General features: G+C 41.5%; 1 protein-coding gene across 1 annotated transcript in view; it reads left to right on the forward strand.

The window, feature by feature from the left end:
- Positions 1-18141: 18141 nt before the first annotated feature.
- Positions 18142-27361, forward strand: part of CNTNAP5 (contactin associated protein family member 5) — a 284130-nt gene continuing 274910 nt past the window's right edge. The window contains exon 1 of the mRNA XM_051786918.1: positions 18142-18478. Coding sequence (XP_051642878.1) covers positions 18403-18478 — 76 coding nt within the window. The 5' untranslated portion in view covers positions 18142-18402. The remainder of the gene's footprint in view (positions 18479-27361) is intronic.

Consider the following 27361-nt stretch of genomic DNA (forward strand, 5'->3'; position numbering starts at 1 on the left):
TAGGATGTCCACTGTAAGCAGGCAGCACTAATGCAGGAGCTTTAGTGCTCCTAGCCATCCTGGGAAAATCTGCATTAGAAAGCATACAGATCACCAACAGCAACTGAAAATATAATAGCAGCCCCATCAAACCAAAAGTATCTACACCAGTGGCCAATTGAAGGGCATAAGGAAAGAGCAAGCATGAAGTCCTATATAGTCCTACCTCCAGGTGATAACACAAACCAGACAAGAACAAGGAGATGAGGCCTAAAAAATGAGAGGAAAAGGGCTGCGTAACAATGTAGGAAGAATGTTGCTATCCTGCAAATAACAGAAACTATTCACATCAAATTATGGGGGATGGCAAAGAAGATAATAGCAGTTAACTCAACAACTATCTGATAAGTGATCCGTAATAGGATGTTATTAGATGTCCCTGACACACTGTGAATTATACACTGATAAGGGAAGCTGTTCCAAATGTTTAATTGTGCAATTTACATTTTGTTTTTACAATAGCTATGAACAAAAAATGCAACCAATGCAAATAATCAGCATAAAAAGGAGAATATAACTTCTTTTTTTTCCCCTAATGGCTTTGTAGTATTGAACTAGTCTTCTGCCTTTTAAATCAGTATTTCCATTTTAAATGACCTTTCAAAAATCTGTTTAAAAATGGTAGTAGAACAGTATTTTCCCACTTCTAGAATAGCTTTCTGCAAAGAAAAACAAGATCCTTTAAAATTATTTGCATCTCCCATCTACCGCCTGTCTCTGCGCAAGAGGCAAGTCATCATTAGTTATGTTGTACAAAGGGTTAAACTTCTGACCAGAAAGGCTTTAAGACTGACCCCAAACAAAACAGAGCAATTCCTCCAGTTGCTGAATATCTGCAGTTATATCAACTAAAAGTGGCATGAGAAGTGCTCAGTTTTTTTAAAAATCATGCCTGTCGGAGTTAAAGGCAGAAGTTACAGTGTGCTGCTCTGACCTTTGGGTTTTCCCTTGCTGCCAACTCCTCCCATGGGCCCATGACTCTAAACAGGATTAACTCGTGCCATCCTCTCTTTTCCAGATGCTGGTGGCACTCACTCTGCCTCTTCAGTATCTGCAGTAGATCTTAATAGGCTTCTATTGACTTGTCAGAGTATTTCCTGTCAAAAAATCTTGCATTTCTTCCTTCATACTCACTTGAAAAGAGCATTCAAAAATCTCATAAACTTCAAGGGAAAGAAAATTGTTTTGAAATAACAAACTCTTCTGTGTGAAAACATCCTCAAGAGTCCATATTAACATCATCAATTTAAAACTTTCCAATCTCTGTGTGTTGATACAAAAAAATGCATTTTTAATTTTCTATTTTCCTGCAAATGGAAAGTAATAAAAATCATGATATTTTGTGCAGAAGGAACATTCTGGTTTGATTATTTTTAGAACAACTCCTATGTGCAGTTTTAACAGAAATCTAGACAGCAAAGATTGTTTTGAATCCTAACTGTAACAGGAATAGACCTAACACTAAAACTTATTTATGAGCCCCAGGACAACTCTGTGTTCACAGTGAAGGTGGGCTGTACCTTGTTCTCACAGAGTCATGCCTTCTGTGCAATACTCATAGAAGTGGGTTTTTTTGTTTGCCTTTTTTTTTCAGTGTTTCATAAAGGATGTTTTTGAGAATAAAGCCTCTCAACTTTCTGTGAAGAAGCAGCTTCTCTAGAAGTGCTTAGGTTTTAAATAAGAGGAAACCAGGGGGTGCTCTGTGAGTGCTCTGAAGAAAGGGCTGCATTAGATCTTGCCATCCTCCCTGATGACAAAACTTGTACCTACGTATATACATACACACAAGCACACACAGAAAGATATTATTCAGGCTATCAAGAACTGTGATTCTTAATGGAAGTCAATGGAAGACAAGAAGTGCTTGTGAAGCAGCTCTTCACATTTTTATGCTTGGTCAAAATCAGAGCACTCACAAATGCTGTTTTGAATGCTTGGTTTCCACTCATAGTAACTTCTGCTTCTGGAAAAAAATATCTTTACAGCTCTCTACCCTGACTGCCATCACTTTTGTTTACTGAATCCCATCATTTGATGGTGAATGTACTCATTCTTCCATGCCTACCCCACCAAAATCAGGGCACAGGCTTTCAGAGGTGGAAAATACCAGGACCAGTGCCTAGCTCTGCCCCACAAACAGCTGAATGCTGATGTTGAGCTGTGATTTCCCATAAAGAAATTAATGGATTCAAATATTTAAGCCAGAAAATATAAGCTTTATACAAGCCATAAATTTTGTGAAGTGACTTATGACAAACTAATAACTTGTGTTGACGTTGAACTCCTCCTGTTATAAAGACAACAAATACAACCAGAAGACCTCAAGTACAGTTCTATAGGTAGGATGTTCCAGTGGCTTATTCTAAAGTAGAGTGAAATGTTCTATTTCTGAGAAATGCTTTTGTTTTACAGTTAAAAAAAAAAAGCTATCAGAAAAGTATGAATTGGCCTTATTTTATGACTCTGTGCAAGTTTTGAAACATGTCCATCTTAGACCCATTAAAAAGCTTAAGTGCGCAGAATTGAGCATGAGTTGTTTAGTACTGTTGTGTTTCAGAGGTGCTTCTGAAATTTCAAAAGTTTGTAATAAGTCCTATGAGGAGCAGCTGAGGGAGCTGGGATTATTTAGCTTGAAGAAAATGAGGCTCAGGGAGACCTTCTCTCTCTCTACAACTACCTGAAAGGAGACTGTAGTGATGTGGGTGTTGGTCTCTTCTCTCAAGTAACAAAAAATAAAACAAGAGGAAAGGGTCTTAAGTTGCAGCAGGGGAGGTTTAGGTTGGACACTAGGAAAAATTACTTCACCGAAAGGGTTGTCAAGCTTTGGAATAGACTGTCCAAGGAAGTACTTGAGTCACCATGCCTGCTCTATCCAGATCACATGAAGGAGAGCTTTTGGAAGCACTGAGTATCCTCAGACTCCTCTCTGCCAAGAGCTGTCTTGTGTTCATCCCTGGGGAGTGGTAAGTCTAGAGAGAAGCAAGAGACTTCTCGCTCTTACACCCAGGTTAGGAAAAACAGTAAAATAACCTCCAGTTATTTATAACTGCTCTCCAGTAGCCAAGAAATCCAGCGGATGATTTTTTGCTTTGGTTGTATTAGGCTACCTTGTGCTATCTGAGCTCTAACAGAGCCATGGAGCTGCCTTTGCATCTTCAAAGCACTGTGCAAGCATTACATAATTAATTCTCACAAAACTCTTATGAGGATGATGGATTATATTTGAATTGTTCCCTACTAATCATAAAAGAGAGGAGGCTTTAAAGCACTAACATCTTGTACCTATTGATCTTTCTGTGTGAAACCTTTATTATAAGTAGTATCTGTATCACTGCACTGCCAAAAAGTTCCAGCCAAGATCTGTGTCCTGTTGTGCCAAGCACAGCCCTGTGCAGTAGATTTTGTCAGCTTCTCCCAAAACGCCTTTCATCTTACAAAGAAAAGGGGGAGTGAGGAGACAATTAGAGATAGAAAGCAAATAAGTTGATGTGCCCTTAACATCACTGGCTACCAGGAAGGCTGTGGTTTACCACAAGAAATGCTTTGTAACAGAGCTTGAACTTCTTCCAGGGATAGTTTCTGTCTAATATTGTTGCTGATAAAACACAACAGGGACATCACCAATGACCCTAGCCTGCACCCTATAAAAGCTAGCCTTTCCTGCAATATTAACATGATAGTCTGGGATGTCCTGCAGGATTATATGCTGCAATCCGTGACTAGTAGTAGAATTGAGTTGTGTATCATCCTTGAAAACAGGAAAAAGACAATAAAGTGTGAAAAGGCATTTAAATATTAAAAAGCAAAATTTTTTTTAAAGGCAGGAAAAGACAAGGAGGAAAAAGGCTTTTGGGTGTGTGTTTTTTTTTTCCCAGATTGCAAATAATTGTTTTATGTGAAGTCATATAAATCTTATTTCCATGGCTAACAGACTATTGTTATAATCATTAATAATCTCTCAGAGGATCCCTGCTCAAGCTCCATTTAGTGTTTTTGGTTTTACATTACTAGTTCTTCCTACGTATTATCACATCACATATCATGCCAGCAATTTCAAGCCTTATTAAAATAATAATTTTTGTCCAGAATAGAGAGCTGTTACTTACCACTGGAAATACATTATTAGCTCATCCTATCTAAATTGCTCATTGCTCATCAGTAGAAGTTAGACACCTGTCAACATTTCAATACTACCCCCAACATTTTGAGACTCTGTAATTACAGAGAATTTTGTTGTTTGTTTGTTTGTTTTTTTAAGAAATAATAGGGGGAAAAATTCTGTCTTGACTTTTCCATGTGGGATATGAACTCCATAAAGGAAGGAGGAAACATATGCCAGAAGAAGGAGATATATTTTACATTCTAATTTATCCAATAATAATATTTTTATGAGACATAAATATGAGTGAGTTCCTCATATTAATCAGCCTAATTCAGTGGAATTACAATGAGTCTCAGATCTTTGAAAGAGACACTGTGAAAATCATTTTGCCCCTGTAGTAATAAACAAATGTATGCCAGGCTCACCTCAGTGCACACAGCAACACTATTCCGAAATGGACTACAACCTGATTCAGGAAAAACATTTAAGAGAAAAGGAGAAAAAAAGGTTTGCAGTAGATTATTATGCAGAAGACCTGCAGGGGTGAGTACATATTTCTCAAGGCGAGGGTTAAGCCATAGAGAGAGATACGGCAGTCCAGTCTGACCTCTGCGATGGCGGAGTTTAAAAGGGCTTTCTGATAAGGCTGCTCTTAATGTTTTATTTTGTTTTACTTCTATTTTATCTTTTCCTATTTTTTGCTTTTATTATTATGCCTGACTTTACATTTTCACTCAGCAGTGCTTGCAGTAGGAAAGTATTGCTCTGTAGTAGAGGTTTGCTTTCCCACTTGCTATAATTTGTCTATCTGTTTGGTTTCTGCATAAGTGTGACTCCTCTGACTTCCTGAAAAGCTGCCAGAGGAAGCTTAAAATGGCAAGATAAGATGAGGGGTGCTGGGTTGTTTAGTCACAGTCATTCAATACACAGTTGCAGTAGGGCATGTTCACCAAGGTAAAGCATAACACAGCAGTATGAGCCATCTGCATGGAGCACACGACCTGTGCAAGCCTCATACCCTTCTGGAAAGGTAATTACTGGCCAAACAGGAACCCCTGCAATGGTTAAAATAACACTATATGCCCCTACTTAGACAGCTGAGTCCCACCCAAAGAGCCTTTATGAGATGGAAAAAAACACTTCATCAAATACAAAAGAGTGATAGCAAATACACACAGCAAAGAGCAAATACGTTCCAACACATACAGAGATGAAATATGAAAGCACTAGGCCAGATGAATCTAATCTGTGGTTGCTTCACTGTCATAAAACAGCCATAGATCAAGAAGACGATGTTGCAGGGAAGTCTTGCATAGAAAAGTTTGAGCATTTTAGACATTGGCTTTAGCCCTGCAGCTTTCTATCAGCAGTATTTCCTCCATGCAGCAAGATACATGGCCTGCCCTCCATTTTTTAAATCAAGGGCAGACAGTGACAGGTGAGGATAGGTTTGTAAAGATAGTAATAACAAAGCAACATGCAAAGTAATGAAAAAGAGAGAATATGGAAATTGCCAGTAGTGGGATACAAGTGTTTGTCCCAAACTGGAGAACAGGAAGCAAACCCAAAGATAGCAAAGCTCTCACTGGAGCTCTCTAAGACTGAAGGAGCACTAATGGAAGAGTCAGAAAGCAGAGATAGAAACAAGGCAGACAGTAAAATGGACTTCAAGGGAAGAAAGCAGCAGTTAAAGGGAATATCAGTTTCAATCATGGAAAACAAAACAAAGCAAAACAAAACAAAAGGAACAAACCAAACCAAACCAAATCAAAACCAAAACACATAATTGATAATTTTAAAAACAATGTAAGACCCAAAGAGGTCATGAGTGAGGGCATAATATGATGGCACATGACCTGACTGGTCCATGAACTACTCAAGAGGAAAAGGATGTTGATAGAGTGGTGAGAAGAAAGTGAATGAGAAAGAAAGCAGTTAAAAGGATTCACACAGGAAAGCAGGGGAAAGAATGGAGTAACACAAGAGAGTTTTTCAGCCATTTTCTGTCTAGACAAAGGGACAGTAATAACTTTGCAGCAAGACATGACACCTCCCTGGGATGCAATTTCTGTGACTGCATATCTTCACAATTGCAATTTCAGTCGTGATTTCTTTACAAGTGGGACAACGACATGGAAGGGAGGCTCTTTACTGCTCTGGGCTTCCTGTGCACCTCAGAAAAAAACCTACCATAATGAAATCAGCAACATTCAAAGTATACAACAAATATGACTATAACCTACCATTGAGATGACTGCCTACCTCCCCACCCACATGAAAAATGTACGTGCCATTTGAAATGAAATTCCCCTGATAATTGCAGCTTCTCTTCCAACAGACAAAGAATATATCTCTTTGTTGCTTAAAAGACTTTTTAAAAAAATCTCAACAGAGATTTTGGTTTAAATATTGGCACAGTGGGGTCTTTGGACCAAAAAACCTCCCTCCCCCTTGAAAAAAGAACTATCCCAGCATGGTACAATGACAGAAATGACAGAACAGCAAAGCGTCATGTCAGGGAGATGGAAGGTTTCGAAAGGAAAAACATAAAGGTGCCTCCAGGTTTATCCAAGTCTATTTTTTTCTTTAAGAATTGTAATTATTCAAGAGTACAAGATTTCTTCTTGAATGTCTGCAGGGGGTTTTGAGGGGGTTTTTTCCTTCCCCTTCTTGACAGCACCTCCCGCTGACATCAGACTGACAATCATTACACCTTCCTAGTAATGTCAATGAAAAACTTACCAGATATATTTTTGCATTGTATAGCTCATCCAGGCTTTAACAGAGAAATCTGCAGCCAGCAGAAAGCTCAAGGACTTCACAATGATTATGCAATCTCCAGAGAAGTATATAATAGAGAAGCAAAACATGTAATTTAGTCTTTCAGCAGACTAAAAGTCAAATAGTAGAGAGCTCGTGGCCAGATGTAGATTTTCCTTCCCTTCAGGGTATTCTGGAACTGGGAGATGCTTCACAGAACATTCTGTGTTGGAAGAGACCAACAAGGATCATTGAGTCCAACTCTTGGGTGAATGGCCCATACAGGGATCAAACACACAACCCTGGTGTTATTAGCACCATGTTCTAACCAACTAAGCTAGTCTCAGGGCTGAGATATTTGTTGCCCATCATTCTGGTGTAAGAAAATTTGGAAAACTCACTAAACAATACCCCCAAAAAGCCATTAAAATCAAAGCAATGGTTTTTAACACCTTTGTTGGAGTTCAATTCAGGCTTTTTCAAGACCCCTCTGATATTCAGGGGATTCCTTGTTCAAAACTTACTGAGGATGTTGCGTGATGCCCTCTCACACTAAATCTCTTGACATCAAAAAGACAAAACTTTTCTTTTTAAAGTGTGTTTCTCACCTCTCCTTTACAGTTCTTGCTTTATGATTTGATATAACAGATACAGATTATGGAGTGTAATAAGATGAGTTCTCTAAGAAAAATCAGGCTAGATATCACTTTTTGATTTCAAATGTTAGTGTCTCTACAGAATGAGATCTATAGAGAGATATATGTATACAGCACTATCCTCCTAACAGGATTATTCCCAGTAACTAGCCTATCATCTGCACTTTCAGAGGAGCTTATGAAAGAACAAAAAAAAAAAAAAAACTGTGAAGATTAGCACAGAATTTAAAAAATCCATTTTCTCCATGTCCTCTTCATTTGATGTTATCTTCCTCTGTATCAGAGTGAGACAAGGTAACACAAAGATCCCCAGAGCTAAACACTCCTGATTTCTCTGGGTTCCTTAAAATTATATAAAACCTTTAGAATTTGGCTACTGCATTTCATTTTAGCACCATATGACACCCAGCTGATGTAAGTCAGCATTAAAATTAGGTGGAGCTACATACAGTTCCATCAGGGGATGCTTAACCCAGAAAGTTTAAGAAGTAGTTTTCAAAATAGCAGTTCCCAAGGGCAACAGGGTATATTCAGCAGACTTGGGAATTGAATAATTCTCAGACAGGAGCTCCTCTGGAAATCTTTGATACCAGAAGCATAAACTAGACTCATGGTATATCACCTAACAGGCACAACATCACAGATTTAACCTTGACCTTTCATTTCAATCACTGTTGAGGTGATAAAAAGAGATAGATATCAGCTAGGTATAGCCAGGTGTCTGATCTTTTCTTAAACATCTCTTTTTATCCTGACACTGACCAATAATGTAATTAATAAGAAACACATTTTCTAATTCAGAACCAAAATAATTGTTAAGCGGTTCCTTCTTTAATTTCCAAATATTCAAAATCTTAAAAGCTGGGTTGTAGTTTTGCTAAAATCATTAATGTGAATTGGTATCAGTTTTTGTGAGATACCTTTATAATACAATTCAGTCATTGCCAGTGAATAAGTGTCAGCAGACAACTGTATCCACTTAGCAGAATGGGTGTATCAGTAACATTAATCTGCAGAATGCGTCTCCAGTAGCATGGGCTTGTGGCAAATGAATTATCTCTCCAGACTCCTAAATTATTTGTGATTTTTATTTCATTTTTTTTGTATTATGACTTTTTCTCACTGATATGCTCACAGTGTTATAATGGTTGACCTGTAGTAATACTGTGCAAGCCTCTACAACCTTCACAGTGGGATCAGAACTACAGCACATATAGATATAGATGGGGAAAAAAGTGCCTATTTCTCAAAGGCTTATGGTCCAAATGGACACAAAAGTAAATTCAAAAAGAATGAAAGTGGAGGATAATGATTATTGAAGGTTGTAGTTGCTGCTCAGTCTTTGTCAAGGAGAACCCAGTGGACAGAACAGATTGTGTTCATCCCTGCTACAGCTTCACTAGGTTTTTATACTGGGGAATAATTTCACTCAGGTCACACATTCATATATCTTTGTCTGACAGCCTTTCAAAGCTTTATGAATCAGTGTTTCATGCAAACAGTTAAAAGCATTGAAGCTGGAATTATGTGATCATTGTCATAAAGTGAACAATATATTGCATCTTGTTTATCCATCTGTTATAATTGCACTATGGGAATTAAGCTACTTATAATAAATTCAATTACATAAGTAGTACTAACACATGTACGTGTCAATACATACTGCTCATTTCCACATTTGCTTCTTCATATTAAACAATTCTAAAAGTTTCTATGGAGCACATCTGAGTGCCTGTGACCTTCCTGTCACTCCTGGAATTCTCTGCTGCCTGGAACTGCCTGAAATGAACATCTTAAGCCATAAGATGGAGAAACAAAGTCAAGTAAAGTGTTTTTGCTGTATTTTGCTGCCAATTTTGGTAAGATTAGAGTTGTATGCTGTTACCTCAAATGTCTACCATTCTCTTGAGTTCTTACATTTATGAAACTGATTTGCAAACTGAAGGAGAGACAGTATGGAACAAAGAATTCAATAAAAAAAGTAAAGATAACTTGGGCTAGCCTCCTAGCTCTACCACACTCTTTCTCTGTGGCTTAATCCTGTCTTTTGACCATGGGTACATCTCTGCAAGCCTTGAAAGTGAGCCTGAATCCAGTCTCAAACTAAAATTTACCTCATGTTCAAATTATGTAGATGACAGTTTAAAGTCTGGGGTTTTGGTGAACTCCAGGGCATGGTTTGCCACACTTCACCCCTTGATCTTCAGTCCTGCACACAACCAAGAAAGCTCCCTTGATGTGAAAATGAAATGAAATAATGAAATGAAATGAAATGAAATGAAATGAAATGAAATGAAATGAAATGAAATGAAATGAAATCTCTGTGGTACTCTTTCATATTTTCTGCTTGAACCTCAACTGATTCAACACATATTTAAGAAGTGAACAAAAAGTTTGATTGACTGGGACTCCCCTTCCTTGTTGGGAACCTAGTGGGACCTGTTTGCTCTAGTTTAAATCCTGGGTATAAAAATTCTCTATTGTGAGTTTGATTTTCTTCCTTACCCTGGAATTCACAATGGCATCCAAGTATACATGACTATCCTTATAACAAGCGAAAACCAGACCCTGAGAGTCAGGGAGAAAAAAAAAAAAGAAGGTGCATCAAGTAGGACTTCTAATTTTGGCTTAGTTTTGATTGTGCTTGCTCAAATCACTAATAATTTTTTTTAACTAATGGAAAAACATTGATTGCAAAAGAACCCCTGAATAACCACCCTTCCATATAGTTACATTATGTTAATATTCTCAGGTTGTCAGCAGATCTTTACCAAGTAGGAGGGATTCATTAACTCCAGCGCAATCTGCAATCTAGACTGGCAGAAAGCAGAGGCATCCTGTACCTCAAGTTGGCTTCAGCCAGAGGTAGCATGAGTATGTCTGACTCAGGCCTACACATTACTGTGTAATCAACTATCCCTCACAGAGTTAAAAACACTTTGCTTTAAAAAGACGGTGGTAGGTCTACCCGGAATTGTCTCATTCTGATGCAAATACATCCACTTCCTAGAAGAAAATAAACATTTTTAGTCAGTAAGTGTGAAATAAATGGATCTCCTAGTGAGGGGTGAGTTTACCTTGTTTGATTTCCTGTTTTACATAAATTTCTGTGTGTGTATATCTGCCTGCATGTACTCATGTGTATACATATGTATACACCTGTGTGTATGCATACCCAATAAAGTCACTCTATCACTCCCCTCTGCAACAGAAGAGATGAGAGAAAATATAAGGAAGGGTTCATGAGTTGAGATAAGGTCCAGGAGAGATCACTCGCCAATCACTGTCATGAGCAAAACAGCCTCGGAGTAGGGATATTAATTAGATTTATTACTGACAAAATCAGAGCAGGAAAATGAGAATTAAATTAAATCTTAAAAACACCTTCCCCTACCCCTCCTTCCTTCTCAAGTTCTACCTCCTTCCCACCAAGTGATACAGGGAATGGAGAATGGGGCTTATGGTCAGTTCATCACATGTTGTTTCTGGCACTGCACAGGGGGAGGAGTCCTTGCCCTGCTCCAGCGTGGGGTCCTTCATGTGGGCGACAGTCCTCCATGAACCTCTCCAATGCAAGATCATCCCACAGGCAGCAGTTCTTCACAAACTGCTGCAATATGGGTCACTTTTCCATGGGGTGCAGTCCTTTAGGCACCATCTGCTCCAGTGTGGGTCCCCCACAGGGTCACAAGTCCTACAAGGAAAACCTGCTCCAGCATGAGCTCCTCTCTCTTTGGGTCAGCAGGTCCCTGCCAGGACCACGCTCCAACTTAGGCCTCTCACAAGGTCACAGCCTCCTTTGGGCATCCCCCTGCGCTGGCATGAGCTCCTCCATGGGCTACAGGTGGATCTCTGTGCTCCCATGGTTCTCCATGGGCTACAGGGGCACAGCTGCTCCACCATGGTCTGCACTGTGGTCTGCAGGGGAACCTCAGCTCTGGCACCTGGAGCAACTCCTCCCCCTCCTCCAGTGACCTTGGTGTCTGGAGAGCTGTTCACATGTTCTCACTCCACTCTTCACCAGCTGCAATTTTCATTTGCACAATAACTATTTTTTTCCTTCTTAAATGTGTTATCACAGAGGTGTTCCTATCATTCCTGACTGGCTTGGCCTTAGGCAGCAGCCGGTCCATCCTGGAGCTGGCTGGCATTGTCTCTGCAGGACATGAGGAAAGCTTCTGACAGCTTCTCACAGAAGCTACCCCTGTAGCCCCTCCTCCACCAAAACCTGGCCACAGAGACCCAATACAACAACATAACAAATACATGGGAATTTTCATAGTTTAGTCCAGATTAACTTTCAGCCGAGCCATAGGCAAGTACTTTGTACAGAAGCAGCTCAGTGATACTGTGACTAAGGAACTTCTATTAATCTCGTTTTCTGTTCCATGTCCTTCAATGTCTGCATCAATGAAATGACAGTATTAGCCTTTAGAAAGGCAAGTTTTTGCAAAAACCTGGGCCCAGAATTCTGAATATCCTGTGTCTATGCTGAGAAGTGAGCAATACAGGAGTGTGCTGGAGCTGCTCATTCCTACAGGATTGAACCTAGAAATCCTGATGGCTTCTGAGAGAAGGTGTATTCATTTCTTTCTTTTTCAAGGGAGTCTAAATTACAGTCTCGCCTTTCATTATTCTCAGTTGGCTCCTTCTGTATGATAATTGCAGCAAGGTTAAAAATGACCTAATGATTGCATTAGCCTCCACACAACTTTCCTCTTTTCACTCCTCTCTGACCTCTATCCACAATGAAAGATTAGTGAAGGACAGTTAGAAATGTAAAGAGAATGCCTGAATATAGGTTGCCATACCCAGCCCAGCTGTTGCTAATAATAATTTTCTGAGTGCAAGCACTGGATGAACCATTTGTCACAAATGATTTATTTGATGAAATTAGCTCTCTTTTTCACTCTTTGAAGCTTCCTCGGTAAAATGATGGAGACATTCAAAGTTGTTCGTTATGTATATAGGCCCAGGTGATTGTTTCTCTCCTAGAGCATCTCTCCTAGAGACCAGATTAGTGGCAGACTGAGGTGCCAGTGTTCAATAGAGACTAATGATTTTGGATGCCTCTCCTTTTAACTATCTTCTTTGGACAGACAGATCACGGCACTGATATTCAGCAAGTAAAGGTCCAAATCATTCTGAAAAAATGCCCCTTAAGAGATACCTTGGTTGTTCATGCAAAATCACTAATTGCTTCTGAAAATCTATCCCAGTGTCTATTCATTATATGTCATTACTTACATCAGTGACATGGTAGATTCTGTAATTGCATGACTGAATGACTGAATCTCTGCAAAATGGAGACTTGATAGCCACCAATGAGTGACAAATAAGGCTGCCTTCTTTACACATGGAAATAGGCATTCATACAGACATTTCTCCCTTCCAACTCTGTAGTCTCAGCTGGGATGTCTATCAAATAGAGATTTTTGCTAAATGTCTCCCCATGTTCTGTAATTTTTTTTGCTCTTGTTTGCCTTGAAGTTTCTAAGTACTATGAGGCAGACTCTGGGCTTTTACCTCAGCTGGGACTCATAGTCCTTATTATAGTATGTTCCCATTAGTTAGCCAGCTGTACTCCAAGGATTATATCCATTCTGTGACACCTAACTGTCCAGGGACCTTGTAGGAGTTTCTTCATTCTAATTTGTGTGGCTTCAAAACAAGGGGAAAAAAATACATTACTCAGTTTGTGTATGAGTTCTGTCTTCGGAGCTGATGGTGGTTGATTAGATCATAGGAATGGGATTTACATTTATGCCAACAGCTCATGAAGTCCATCCTTTCATTAAACACTGGTGGAGAGCTGGTTCTGAGACAATAAATGCACCAGGATGATGCTGGATTTTAGTAAAAAAGCAGTATTGCTCAGAAACAACTGTGAGTGGCCCTGCCGGAGCTGAACACACTGTTGTGTAGGGAACCAGCACAGACAGCAGACCATGGATGGTGTCCTCTGTGACTGTCCTGCACTGCAAGACACAATGTCACTGGAATAACCCCAGGGAGGAATGTGTCTTATATAAGATCTGTTGAAGTCCCTAGGTAATTTGCAGCCATAGCATTTGTACTATTATTTACTCAGGTTATTGATCTTTTAAGTCCGGTAGTTGTATCTGGCCATGACAGACACAAGTGTCTTTATAGGCAGACAAGATAATGTAATGAAAGCCATAATACCAGCAGACAGTGGTAAAATAATGTGGGGAAAGGTGAGGGAGAGGAAGGGGTGATTTTAGTTCTTTGTCTTCCAATAATCACTGCACAGCTTGACATCTGATTTCTTTTACCTAATCTCAGCATGCATCTCAAAAATGCTACTGGCCATCAGATTATCCCAGCAGATCATTAAATTTTCCTATCCTCTGGACTTAGGTATGCTGTGGAACTATCCAAGGATAATGAGCATCCTGCTGTTGCACTCACCTGGTTGGGGTCGATGCGTTTTATGAAAGCTCCCCACATATTCTCTTTAATGAGTGAGTCCTTTCTATTTATAGGGGAATATTCTAAGGGGAAAAGGAATAATATGACCTTTAGGGGGTTTTTATGCAACCTTTAGGTTTTTTGATGAGAAACATATTCTTCAGATAAATTCCTAGTTATCAACAGGAACATGTGAACAGCAATATGTGATCCAAAAGCCATGTACAATTAAGTTTGTTTATATGTATTGCTATTCTCCTTCCATGAATGCTATACAGTTGGGGTCAGAGATAAAGCTTGCAGCTGCAATTACCCAAACAGCTGGATTGATTGAATTCATGGGCTAAACCATTACTGCTTCTAGTGGCAAACTCAACATGGGATATAGCAGCACTAATGTTGTTTACTAACTCGAGGAAAGAAAATAAGTTTATCTGATCACAGATAAACTTACCTCCTCAGATAAACATTTAAATAAAAAAACTGTCTCCTTCAAAAATGCATACCCTTAGTTCCCTGATGGCAGCTCTTCCTTATGTGTTAGTGTCCTTCCATTGCTCTCCTATTCATATTCTCTCATCTAATTCCCACAAGTGGTTCCTTCTGCTCAAATAACAAGGCTCCAGATTGGTAGAATAGACTTGGGTAGTACACTGGGGCTGAAAACTTAAATGCTCAATTTCAGAAATTTGTGGCTTGCATTGTAAAGTCAGTAAGACTGTGATAGGACCAGCTACTGGTGTAATGCCGCTTATCTTCCTCTTCCCATCACACAGATCATGTACTAAGATTGTCCCGAGCAGCATTAACGTGGGTACTCAGCTGCCATCCGGGGTGGAGGGGAGAGTAACTTAATGCCCATGTTAGACTTTCTCACCCAGAGCTAATGCAGCCATTTCAGTACAGTCCCTGATGACCTAATCACAATCGGTACTGACTCTGAAATTATAAAGGTGCTCATATGATCACTGTGACTGCAGATTCTGAATGGGTGCAAGACGTTAGGATATTTCTCCTGCCTCAGCATGAATGAGATTAGGTACTGGTGTGTTCCCTTTGTTTAAGAAATGCGGAGTGAACATCGAGTGACTGGCAAAAGGCTATAAATTAAATTTTTCAAAGAAGAGGCAGGAATCGAAGGGAAAGATCTCAGACCTGTTAAGGTCAGCTTTGCTTTCATGGAGGCAGAGAAAATGTGCTACAGTGAATGTGAGAGTTAGAAAAGAGTTATTGCTGAGTTAAAAAGAACTAATAACTATATGTGTAACAAAGCCTCCATTCATGGGCAAGGCTTTGAAACACCTTCAGTGATAACCATCGCCATAATTTTGAATTAAGTCCAGATACACTAAAACTAAATCAACAACTGAGTTTTCCCAAAATCCACGGTACTCAGATCTATGGTTGATGATGAGCCACAGTTTTTGTCTGAACAGCTTTAATAGTAATTAATAAATTTACTCTAATAAAAATCTTGCTGGCAAAAAGCCCTTAAAGATGACATTATTTACATAATTTCCTGCAACAAACAGCTGCATAGCCCTCCACTCCGGTCGTAACTTCTCAGTTGTAGTACTCCTGCACCCAAACATTCGCAAATCTTAAGGCACCTTCTGGCATTTATGATACAAAGGAGATTATGGAAGAGGTCCATTTCACAAGGGTGATTTGAAAACCAGTGGTATAACTGGGGTCCAGATCCTGCTGTCAGATCCATATTGGTGACCACTGGGATGCATTGCAGAATGGGACTCATATTTACTGATAGCTTTTAATTAGTCTGCATAATTCATTTCCACATCTGTTTTCCTATAAACACACCACTAATTAGTTCAGTGAGTCAGGCAAAAAGTGTACCAATGTGCCAGATAGTTTAAAGAGACACTGAAAACATTTGAAACACAGTCCATTTAATTTTAATTATTTTTTTAAAAGGAAAGCGTGAAACACTCTTACCCATTTTTAATCCCCTTCTTCTGAATTCCTCTGCTAATTTCAGAATGCATAGTTGCAAAATTGTGACTGTGTCAAAGATGTGTGTTTCCAGAGAAAATCCACTCTGGCTTAAGACTTCTGGTATATTCTACTGCTTAGCTTTACTGAAGTGGGTAGCTCTGGAAGCACTGCTAGAACTTCTAAAGCTTGATCACTCACCTGAAAAAGCCAAGTTAATAACAGAATTTTCTCAGTACTCCAGCCTCCTGGCCTAATACAGGTTTTAGTTTCTGGGCCAGAGTCTCATATAAGATTGGTATAGAGAAGAATGAGATGTTTTTGACTAGGATAAGAAAACATGAATGGGAGAGCCTTTGTCCCCCCATCCACTGAGGGAAATGAGCAGATCTCCCTACCTTCAAAAAATGAGCCTTACAGACAAAATGTTGTGTGTGCCCTTACATAAACCTCTCTTGGCTGATTCATTCAATACCTCGATCAGAACCTGTGTAAGGGAAAGAAGACACCTCATGTAGGTGCGTTAGCCTTGGACCGACTGCTACCCCTAGTTTCCAGAATTTCATTGTGCTCAGACATGGGTGTGGAGCTATGTGTCAGGTCATTGCATGAGCAAAGATGAAACCTCGGCTTGTGCAGATGTGTTTGAAGTAAAAAAATAAACACTTGTAGAGCTTATTAGGCTTTTAAGTTCCTCCTAAGTCTTAGTTTTGTCTGTCTAATTCCTTTATTGACTTCAGCTGAAAGCCTCGGTACTAGGCACCTATCCTTCCTGTTTAACCTTGTGTCACTTGTGTCACTTGCAACAACAGAAAGTGAAATAATTAGGTCAATTTTTGAATGTGGACTTTTGCTTTCCAAGCTGACTACTCGTTTAGAGCTAAGATGTCCCCCTGACACCTCTCTGATGCAGTTAGTGCCTAATAGCTAAGCACGATGGCTTTCCTCCACTCTGCTTACTTTTTAAAATGAGGCTTACAGCATGCCAGCAATTTAAACTTCCGCTGTCCATTGTCAAGTCAGGATGGTTTTGGTGAACAGTTTATTTCTTCTGATTATTCTTTGCCACTGTGAGGGATTATGGCTGAGGACCAGAGGCTTTCCCCCCACAAAGACTTGATCCAAACACACTCTCCTTACAGATTACAGCGGAATCGCTAATGCAATTTTGGCCTGACTTTGATGCAGTACTCTATTGATGTGGGGTGACGCCGCAACAAAGCAGCAAGGTTAGACCTCAGTAGTGATTAAGCTGGAGTCCCTGAGCGGAGGTGTGCCTCCCCCCGCCCATACGGCTGCGGGGAGGTGCGGAGAGGTGAGAAGCAGCGTGGGGCGCGGGGCCGGCTCCGAGCGCTCCGGCCGCCGACGCGCAGCCTGTCAGGGGTAGGGCAGGATGTTTGTTCAGCTCTGGTGTCGTGTACGCCCCTCGGGAAGATAATCCCGTTCAGCTGCTGAGCAGTCGGGTAATCAATCAGTCAATCACCCATGAAATCTGGTTTTGGCAAGCATCATCCTCGCTAGCCGGGAGGTGGGTGCAGACCAGGGGTCTGCGGGTCTGGTCCGCTACCTCGGGGCCCGCCTTCCTCTTTGGATTGAGGGCACTAACGGGAGCTCCCCCCGACTCTGCTGGGACCACCTCCGCTCGCCTTCCGGGAGGGCTAGGCAGGGAGACACTGAACCAGCCGCGATAAGAGAGTGAATAGAGCATCAGTCCGAGATCGTCCCCGCTCCCTGGGCGTAATGCTGAGCCGCGGGAGCGGGGCTGGGTCTCTTCGGGCTGTGTCGGCACTGTATATGCCAGGATATACATGTATATTTTATGCCTGTGCATATAACATATGCATTCACAAACGGACAAACATCTGAGCCGGGGGATCTTTAAAACGTTCCAGCCACAGCGGTACCCAAAGGAGGGGGGAGAGGAAAAATAAAAAGACGGGGGGAGGGAAGAAAGAGAAGATTTTAATTGGTTTATTTTTCTTTTTTCTTTTTTTTTTTTTTTTTTTTTTTTTTTTCCCAGGCTTCTGACTTACTCCGTGACTCTGATGCTTATCAACAACGCGTGAAGATTGCAGTAAGGATCCTCCCTGGAAGGCGAGGAGGAGTGACTTGCAGGGGGCTGGGAGGAGGTGGAGTGCAGCGCGGCTCTCGCCTATAAGGAGGTGCCCAGCGCTCGGCTGTCGCTTCCCACCCAGCCGCCGCTCGCAAGGTGAATCGCCGCGGCGGCAGCCGGGGCAGGGAGCTCGGCTCAGGCGCTGCCGCCCGCGTCCGGAGCGGCTCCTCCAAGGGCCGCGGAGGAGGATCCCTCGGCCTCCCCCGGCTTCCCTTCACCCGGAGTGTTTGGATGCTGTATGGAGTAAATGAGCGGTGGGAGAGAGAGAGCACAGAGGCTGAGGGGCGCTCGGAGATCGGGACCAGGGGAGACAGGCGAGCGGCTGGCTTCCCCCTGCGGGGCTGAACATGGATTCCCGAGCTCTCGGGGGCTTCACTTTGCTGCTCTTCAGTTTATGGCACCTGGGATTAACTGCAACAAATTGTGAGTAGTGGGAGTGCAAGGAGTTGCCTGGGGTTGGGGCGGGGAGGGGAGGAAGGGATGGGGGAAAACTCTGGAAAAGAGGGTTATTGCACCATGACCTCTAAGAAACTTAGCTCGGCTCTGCTTTGCTGATGGAGCTCAGAAATGCAAAGTTGGTGCCAGACGAAGGGATTGCTCTCCACCGTCCTGCCGGTGTGGACGTGGGAGTAACCGGGAGCCGCCTGAGCCTGCGAGGAGCTGCTCGCGGGTTTTCCCGCACTGTTTGCTCTCCTTCCGCTGGCCGCATCTTTTTGCGGTCAGTGTGGCCGCCGTTCACCCTGCCTCGGCTGCGGGCCACTGTCCGGGACGGAGCCGGGGCTGGAGTCGCACCTCTGCCTGGAGGGTCGGGTCGGTCCTTCTCTTAAGGTCTGCTATTTCGCGGGAGCAGTCTGGCTCCAGCCTGGCAGAGCAGCGCCGGTGGCACCGAGCGTCTTCCCCTGGCCCCGTGGCGCCGTCTGTTCTCCCGGGCGCTCCCCAAAGGCACGGCTGGGTCCCGAGGTGTGCCCCCAGCATATTCTGCATGGGAAATCGCTTCTCGCTCCCTCTTCCTCGGGAGAGCGCCTCGTAAGTTTGCCCACGTATCGCTGCCGGCCCTGCGGGGGTCGCTCCCCGCAGGCAGGAGCATCCCTCGCCGCCGGGCTTTGCGGTGCCGCGGCGGCTCTACGGGCGCTTGGGTGAGCGCGGTGTACCCGGGTGCCTGTGGTGCTGGAGAGTCCTGGAGGCCAGAGGAGAAGGAGGGGGTGCTCCGTGACCTGCGCCCCCGGGGATGCGCCGGGGGGAATGCCGCCGGGGGCTCCCGGAGCGCGGCCCCCCCTTGGCCGCGGCCCGTCGGGCGGAGCGGGGCGGGGGCCCCGGCGGGGCGCGGCGGGCGCGAGAGGGCGCTGTTGCCCCGCCGGCGGCGCGGGGCCGCCCCGTCCTGGTGGCCCCGGCCCGGGGTGAGCCCCGCGGGCACCGCCGGCCTCCCATCCATCCATCCTGCCATCCCCTCTCCTGCCACTCCCACCGCTGACCGGTTTTGGGGCTTCGGGATTTCTTTCCCCCCCCCCCCCCCTCCCCTCCTTCCCTGTCTTTTTTGAATTCTCAGTCAATTAAATTATGGTTAATATGTTTTAATAATGTTCGTGAATACTAAACGGCAGGCGATTTGAGGCTGAGGCTTGCTGCTCGTTACTGATGCGGCCATAAAGTTAATTCCTAACACTTAAAAAGAAAGTCCACATTAATGAGTTTTACTATTTCACGAGTGGCAGTTTAATTTCCCAGTGCCAATAAACATTTCCCTTGAATACACACTGCTTCCTAAATGTTTAGGAGTCAATGTTTTTAAAGCATGATGATCAATGTTTTTATTATACTGTACAGATTTTACTTATTCATTGAGCAATGAATTAGCATGGAATCAGCTGTAAGTGCTTTCCCAGGAGCTGAGTGAAGGAGCCTGTGAATATGTAATAGCTGCAAGTTCCCTAGAAACCTCGTTAGATTTGCATGTGAAGATCTCTGTGTGCTTGCATGGACCTCAATAATTGCATCCAGTATGAAAATTCATCACCTTATTAAATAAATCATCTCTGTATGGTGGAGCTCAGGGAAGCAGTGCTGTCTTTCTCAGTTTGAGGCCAAGAAAGTTATATATGGGCTAAAATACTGAAGCAGTATCCTGAAGTATATATAAATAGCTGCATGAAAATGCCATTGCTTTAAAGGGTTACTGAACTTCCAGGTACCCAGTAAACTTTCCAAAAGAAATAACTAAATTCCGTAAATGGGAAGATTCAGCGCAGGCCACTGTCAGGAGCTTCTATTTGAAAGTCAAAGTGCAATGGCCAAAGGAGTTGTGTTTGGATGCCAATACTGGTATGTTCACGATGACTTCAACAGGTTTGTTTCTGACAGATTTTGTGAACAAGAAGAGACCTAGGGACAGTATTTACAATGGAAAAGGATTATGAAACTTATTTAGTTTTCTTCCTAATATCTAGCATGGAATTAGTCTAATTTGGTTTTTTCATTGCTTCTAAATTAGACAACTCTTAAAAATTATTCTCCTACCACCTATTTAGTTTCTGTAAAATAAAAATCCTGAGTAGGTCAAAATCTTCCCTGCCACTGAGGTATTTGATTCCAATTTCCTCTTTGGTAATAGTTTTTAATTAAAGAAAGAATTTCTAAAGAAACTGCTTTGAAACACAGCTACTGGCTAGAGGTCAGCAGACATCATTAGAAAGACTGAAATTGCCAAATGCTAATAAAACATAAGAAATTCCTCCCACTTTGCTTTTTGCAATATTTTATTAAATTAGGTAAATAGAGTAGTGATAGGATTTCTCCCCAGGATACTAATTACTAGGAAATTAATAAATAGCCATGTACATAACACTGGAAATGTGTTGCATGCGACATCTGGGGGAATGAAAGCTTCTACATTTATCAGGTAGAAAAGGAGACACAAAGCCTTGCCTGCTATGTGACAAATTAGTTGCCCTTTAGCAGCATATTCTGTGATCTGAAAATGTTAGTAGCTTTAGTAAGTCTAGATTTACAGTTGTTGAGCACTGTTTTTTTTCCATTTTTAAAGTTGGAAGGAGGGAGAAATAATAAAAAAAATGAAAAGAAAGAGACATTAATTCATGTTTTTCTCAACCACTTTGCTTGATCAGTTCAGGGCTAGTCTGCAGCTGCAGAAAAGAATTGCAGGAGCCATTAGTGACCTTCCACCTGATTTGATGTTGCATATCTTTAAAATTTTACCTACTGCTATTTTACACCTTATGCCTTTCTCCCCCCTACTTATATTTTTCTTGACTGGTTTTTCACATGTGGCCAGGAAGATATAGCAGATTAAAATACCTCCTGGTGAAGTGGCATCTTCTAACTCCCATTGCAAAAGTTATTATCAGAAATTATTGCACGTATCTGTTCCAGAACCCAGCCTCTCTTCTTCCCACAGAATCACTAGCATTTATTATTCCACTTCACTAGCACTTTTTAACTGATCCTGAGGCTTTTAACCCTTTTACTTAAACACAGTCATAACTGTCAGTCAAAGCAGCAGAAATTCAGTGTGTGGTAGAATCAGACGTCCTATTAAAGTCCTTACTAAAATATATGGTCAATGTGCAGTCTGCTACTCTGCAGTAGATTTAGATGTGGCCTTACAGGATACATCTGTCTTTAATAACTCTGTTCAGTTAAAAGATAGGCAGTGTGTGTTTGTATTTTTATCTGTTGGGAAATAGAAAAAAAGACCTGAAGAAATTATACATTTTCTTGGACAAGGAAACTTTTTTTTAGGCAACAAGGGTGTTCACTCTGATTTTAGCCTTCCTTTGTAGGGATAGTAATTGTACCGGAGTCAGACAAGTGTAAGTGAAAACTTACAGGAGAAAATTTGACTCTGGATACTTGAGGCCATCAAGATCAGGAGGTATATTTGGGATTTGTAACAGCACAAATGAGACCTGTCAGGTCAACTGTGGTAGAGGCACGAGGTCTCTTAAACAGTGACCTTTCTATCTGTGTGGTCAGAAATGCTAAGTTTTAAAGAGATCTGCTGAAATAGGTAGAATATTGATCATCTGATCTCAGTTTGTGGCTCATATACTTGCAGGCTCAGTGAAGAGGATCTGACACATATCTCTGGCTTTTCCTCTGGCTGCAGTACTTAAATATCACAGAATGACAGAATATGCCTAGTTAAAAGGGACCCACAAGGGTTACTGAAGTCTGACTCCTAACCCTAGACAGGACCATCCCCAAGAGTCACACCATGTGCCTGAGAGGGTTGTCCAAATGATGCTTGAACTCTGCCAGGCTTGGTACTGTGACCACTTCCCTGGGGAGCCTGTTCCAGTGCCCAACCACCCTCTGGGTGAAAAGCTTTTTCTAATATCCAACCTAAACCTCCCCTGACACAACTTCAGTCCATTCCCTCAGGTCCTGTCACTGGTCACCCCAGAGAAATGATCAGTGCCTTTCCCTCCTCTTCCCCTCATGAGGAAGTTGTAACTGCAATGAGGTCTCCCCTCGGTCTCCTCCAGGCTGAATAGACCAAGAGCTCTCAGCCGGTCCTCACACGGCTTCCTGTCAAGGCCCTTCACCATCAAACATTCTTTACAAGAGAATAGTATTCAGGCATACTTTCCCCCTGTTAATTTCATATCGGGAGAAAAACATATACAAATGTTACTTTTTCATGCCTTCAGATGTATCAATGAAGAAATGGTATAAAATAATGAGATTTCCTGAGAAAGGCTGTGAATGTCCCACTGCTGATCAGAGCCTTTCTTGCATGACTGTCACTATCCAGCTTTCAATCAGTTTGACTCAACTAGCACTCCTTGGCTTTGAATCAGTCTAAAAGATGGTCTTTCCAAGGACTACAATGGTCTTTGGATTCTGCATACACTAGGCAGATGGCATCACCAGCCCACAGGAATCTATCCAGTGTTATTATCGTGGTATCAAATACATTGTCTGCTTGGACATTTTTCTTTTCTTTTTTTGCTCTTAATTTCATGCAAATGCAGCAGGTTTTTCCTTATAAATTAACAGCAAGAACAAATTGTTTTCAAATGTGCTTGGTACATCTGTACGAAGTATAGACTTCAAGTGGAAAATATGGTGATTGGGTAGAACAACATACTTGTGAAGCTCTCCCAGCACATGGCATGTGCAGACTTCTGCCAGCACTCCAGTCAGTGTAGGACTAGTGATGGTTTTTTAATCACTGTAATCATTCTCTTACCAATGGGAAACTGAGGCAGTGTATATAAGCAAGAGACAAACATTCAATCAATGTGAGAATCTAAGAATCTAGAATCCTTAGGGGTCAGTTGAGTTGATTCCACGTGGTGCAGTCATGTCCTGTTCTCTGTTGTTAGTTCATATTCATATTTGCCCTGCTATATGTAGTAGTTTCTAAATCCATAGATTACTCCTCATTTCCTCTTCCCCTCCTTCTCCTTTCTCTGCTGCTATTTGAAGCAAGTGGAGTTTGGATAGCTGAATACTGAACTGAATAAGAATCTGAAGGCAGTGGGAGCATGGGGTAGCATTTATTTATTTTTAGCCCCCAAAATGGATTTTTGATAGATGTGACAGGTTTCAGCTTGCTTGGCAAACTTGAATTACTGTCTTACCAACCCTCCCCTATCCTCCTGAAGAGACAAGAATGAGAGAAACAGAGAACTGCAGGTGTATCTGCCAGCATCACATGTGACAGGCTCTCTCTATATCTGCTTCCCCTTGGTGTACCCGCCCCCGGAGTTCTACCAAGCATTGCAGGGAGTGGGCTGTCTAAGTAGGGCACCAGGTAACCTACTGTGCTTTTTTTTCTTTTTTTTTTTCTTTTCTTTTTTTTCTTCTTTTAAATAAAGGACTCTGCCAGGTGTTTTTCCACCCCCAGAATTAGGGGAATGTTACTCTGGTCCCGTAGCATTCACTTTTTCAGACTAATGCTGTCTTGCTGATACAAGGGCCATATTTGCACCATGTCTCGCTGGACACATCTCTTCTGGGTCTAATGTGAGAAGGAAAGAAGAATGCAAAAGAGAAACAAACTGGTCAGTCTGCATGAACATTTTCCTTCTGCTATCAGTAAAGTGTCTTTAAGAGACATGAACTGTTTCCTTTTCCTTCTTCACTAAGCTCCCTCCACTCAAACCAATAAAGAAGGGAAGAGAATAATCCTGACGTAATAAAGGTTTAAAATCACAGGCAATTCTTGGAGGCTTTGAAGGCATCACTTGGTAAAGTAGGAAACATCAGCAGACCTATTAGCACATCTCTGTAAAGTTAGAGGGAAATGAGAATTTTTATTTTTTTTTTGGTATGCAGTGCTGTGCTGATGTCATTGATAATTAATTTACTTGTATTAATCTTGTCTCTGAATTTTTTAATTGCCCTGTGCAGGTTCTCTTGGGCTGTTAATGCCATTTTTTCGCTAGATCAGTGCAACTGATGATGTTTTAAATAATGAAAACAATTCAATATTAGAATCTAGAGAGGGGGAAAAATGTCAAAACATTGATTTATTTATTTTTAATTATCTGCTCTGTTAAGCAGTTAAAAAAAAATTAGTAGTTCCTAGTGTGGTGATCTAACTGTCCTGAATAGATATATTTAGATATAAGCAGAAAGTATCTAAGATTTTAACAGGTATTTTCTCCAAAAATAAAAGAAAGTAACTTAGTAAAAGAGAGAGTATGAAGTCATTTGCAAATGTCAAGAAGGATCTTACTTGATCTGTATTCCCGGAGGGGAAACCCATTTTTCTGACTGTGTTTTGTCTTTGCATGATTCTAGCTTCTTCTCTACATTCTTGCAGATGTATTCTGGAATTTGGATAACTTGGTCCATTTCCTACAGAACTTTGTGCCCAGATATTATCAACACAGGTTCCGAATAAAGCCATGGAAGTCTGTATGAACCTACCTATTTACGATATTAAATGGGTATTAGAGTACTGGCTGGTTCACTTATTATATTGTATTTTACAACCTGTGAATTAAAAGCCTGTAGAATTGGGGTTTTTTGAATGTACAGTTTTAGTACTTAAACTGAAAATAAGGTACGGAGCTCAGAGACAAAGTGACCTTCTAGGTAATGGTAAGTTTTGTTTTATCCAGTGGTGCTCTACCGTAATAAAGACCTCACCAGTGTTCAACCTCACAGTCTGTAGTGCAACCCAAGAGGTCTCAACCTGTATAGTCATTGAATAACCCCAATTACTACAAGTGTGCTACAGACATGACAAGAAGATGTGATGTGTTCATGGACATCTGTGATAAAAAGGTTTCTTTCTTCTGTGACACAAGTTGTCTGTGGAAATAGTTTTGGAAGAGAGATGCTTGTTCTACTTCTTTTCAGACACTGTATATGAATTTGGAGACTGTTTCTTGGTTGAGACTAAGGCTTTAGTGTTAGAAAGAAATGCCAAGAAATTATTCACATGGCAAAAGCAGACCTAGAGCCCTTAGTCTCCTTCTGTATCAGTGGCAGTATACCACTTGCCCTCATTTTGCACGTGCCAAATCAGAGAGGAGTCTGGCTTGGAATCACACCCTTGTGTGGTGCTGTTCTGCAGGTGGGAGGAAACTTCTAGTGAACTAGGGTGAAAATGTCTTTTTTAAGTGAACTAGCAGATTTTTCCCTCAGTTTGAGTCTAATAGAAACAGGCTTTGGATAACAGCAGCTCAACAACTTCTGTTTTGTCAGGAATGGAGATGACTTAAGTAAATAGATTTAAAGTAGCATTCAACATCATCACTGAGATTCAAGATGTGCAGGTTGTGTCAACTCCAGAATTGTGTTGGTGTGCTTGTCTCGGGCTAGGAAAGTCCAGATTCCTGACCATAGAGGCTGGCTTATCAATGAGATGGAAGTAGATGCTGGAGGTTTGCTGGGAAGAGTCTCTGTGACTCCCTCCTGTCGTAGTTAACATCAGACACATTATAGCAGTGATTAGCTAATAAAATGCCATCACCATGTCCATGCTGGACAACACAACTATGAATCTGAGGTTAAGGAGTATTCTTAATGAGCATCACTGTTATATAAATTCCTAGGAGCAATAACAAGGAAAAGCTGACTTTGTAATTGCTCGGTGAATACCATTCAAGACTATAAAAGGTTTTTAGTAGCTGGTATTAATGTACTCTTTTCCAAACTGTTAATTGCTTGGGATCTGTGATATCTTTATGACATAAAGAGCATAGAGTTGCAGTGGGATGCACTACATTCCATTCAGCTAGGTACTTAGGAATACTCAAAAGGTATTCAGTAACAACCACAGCAGTGGAAGCTGCAAAGAACAACTGGTGTCATTCTGAGGGACGCTTCCCTTTTGACATGAGTAATTAGGGTTCAGCACAGAGCTCCAGCACATGAAACGGAGTGGTGTTCAATGCTAACCACTGTGGCACTGCAGCAATTGGACTGGGAAGGAAACAAATGTGTTTTCATTCTCTCTTTTATTGTGTGTATTGAGAAAGATTGAGTGTTGACCCTTAGGAATTCTGGAGCATAAATTTTTCTTCTAAAACTATTCAGTGCACTGTGTTGCCAATATAGTAGTAAATAATAATAATAATTTTCAAATGGGTAGAATCCTCTCTTTGTTCCCAGCTGGGCAATAACGGGTTGATAAATGCAGTACTGCCTGGATAAAAATTGGCTTGTTCCATTTACTGCTCTAAATGGTGAAGCATTGTTCCTCGATGACAATGGTTCTTCACTGATGACAGCTCGTCAGCACTCCAGGAACAGATAAATACCTTGTGATCTATGTCACCAGTGACATATCTGTAGTCATTCCTATATTAGTTCAGTGATGTCTTTATGTTTTGGCCTCAATTGCCCCCACTTCTGATGTAGATACTGAGCAATTGCTCTCTATCCTCCTTCTAGGTCATAAAAGCAACCTACTGAGCATTAATATACAATTTTCTTCCATTCATGCAAATGTATCACTGGAACAGCAGGGGGAAAAGCACGTTTTAACTGGAGAATATGTATTTTGTCTGTAAAATTATACATAAGAAATGGAGCAGGAGATGGAGTTTGAGATGCGTAGGGAAAGAGGGGAGGTCACAAAGAATGTTCTTCCAGTTGCCCATTACTAGTGGCAGCTTCCTAATGCACTCTATGAGGAGGTCTCCGAATTAATGGTCCGAGTGTGTCATGAGTGAACAGTTAGGAGTAACACATTCATTTGTAGTAATCAGGATTGATTTATGAATAGGACAAAAGGGACTAAATAAGTTATGAAAATGCATGTTGTAGATTTTATTTCTCCCCCCCGATGAATAATTCATCCTCTTCTAGTATCCGTGAAAACAAAAA

This window comes from Manacus candei, unplaced genomic scaffold (genome assembly GCF_025592945.1).
Source record: "Manacus candei isolate 608988 ecotype Guabito, Panama unplaced genomic scaffold, ASM2559294v1 h1tg000023l, whole genome shotgun sequence".
NCBI lineage: Eukaryota > Metazoa > Chordata > Aves > Passeriformes > Pipridae > Manacus > Manacus candei.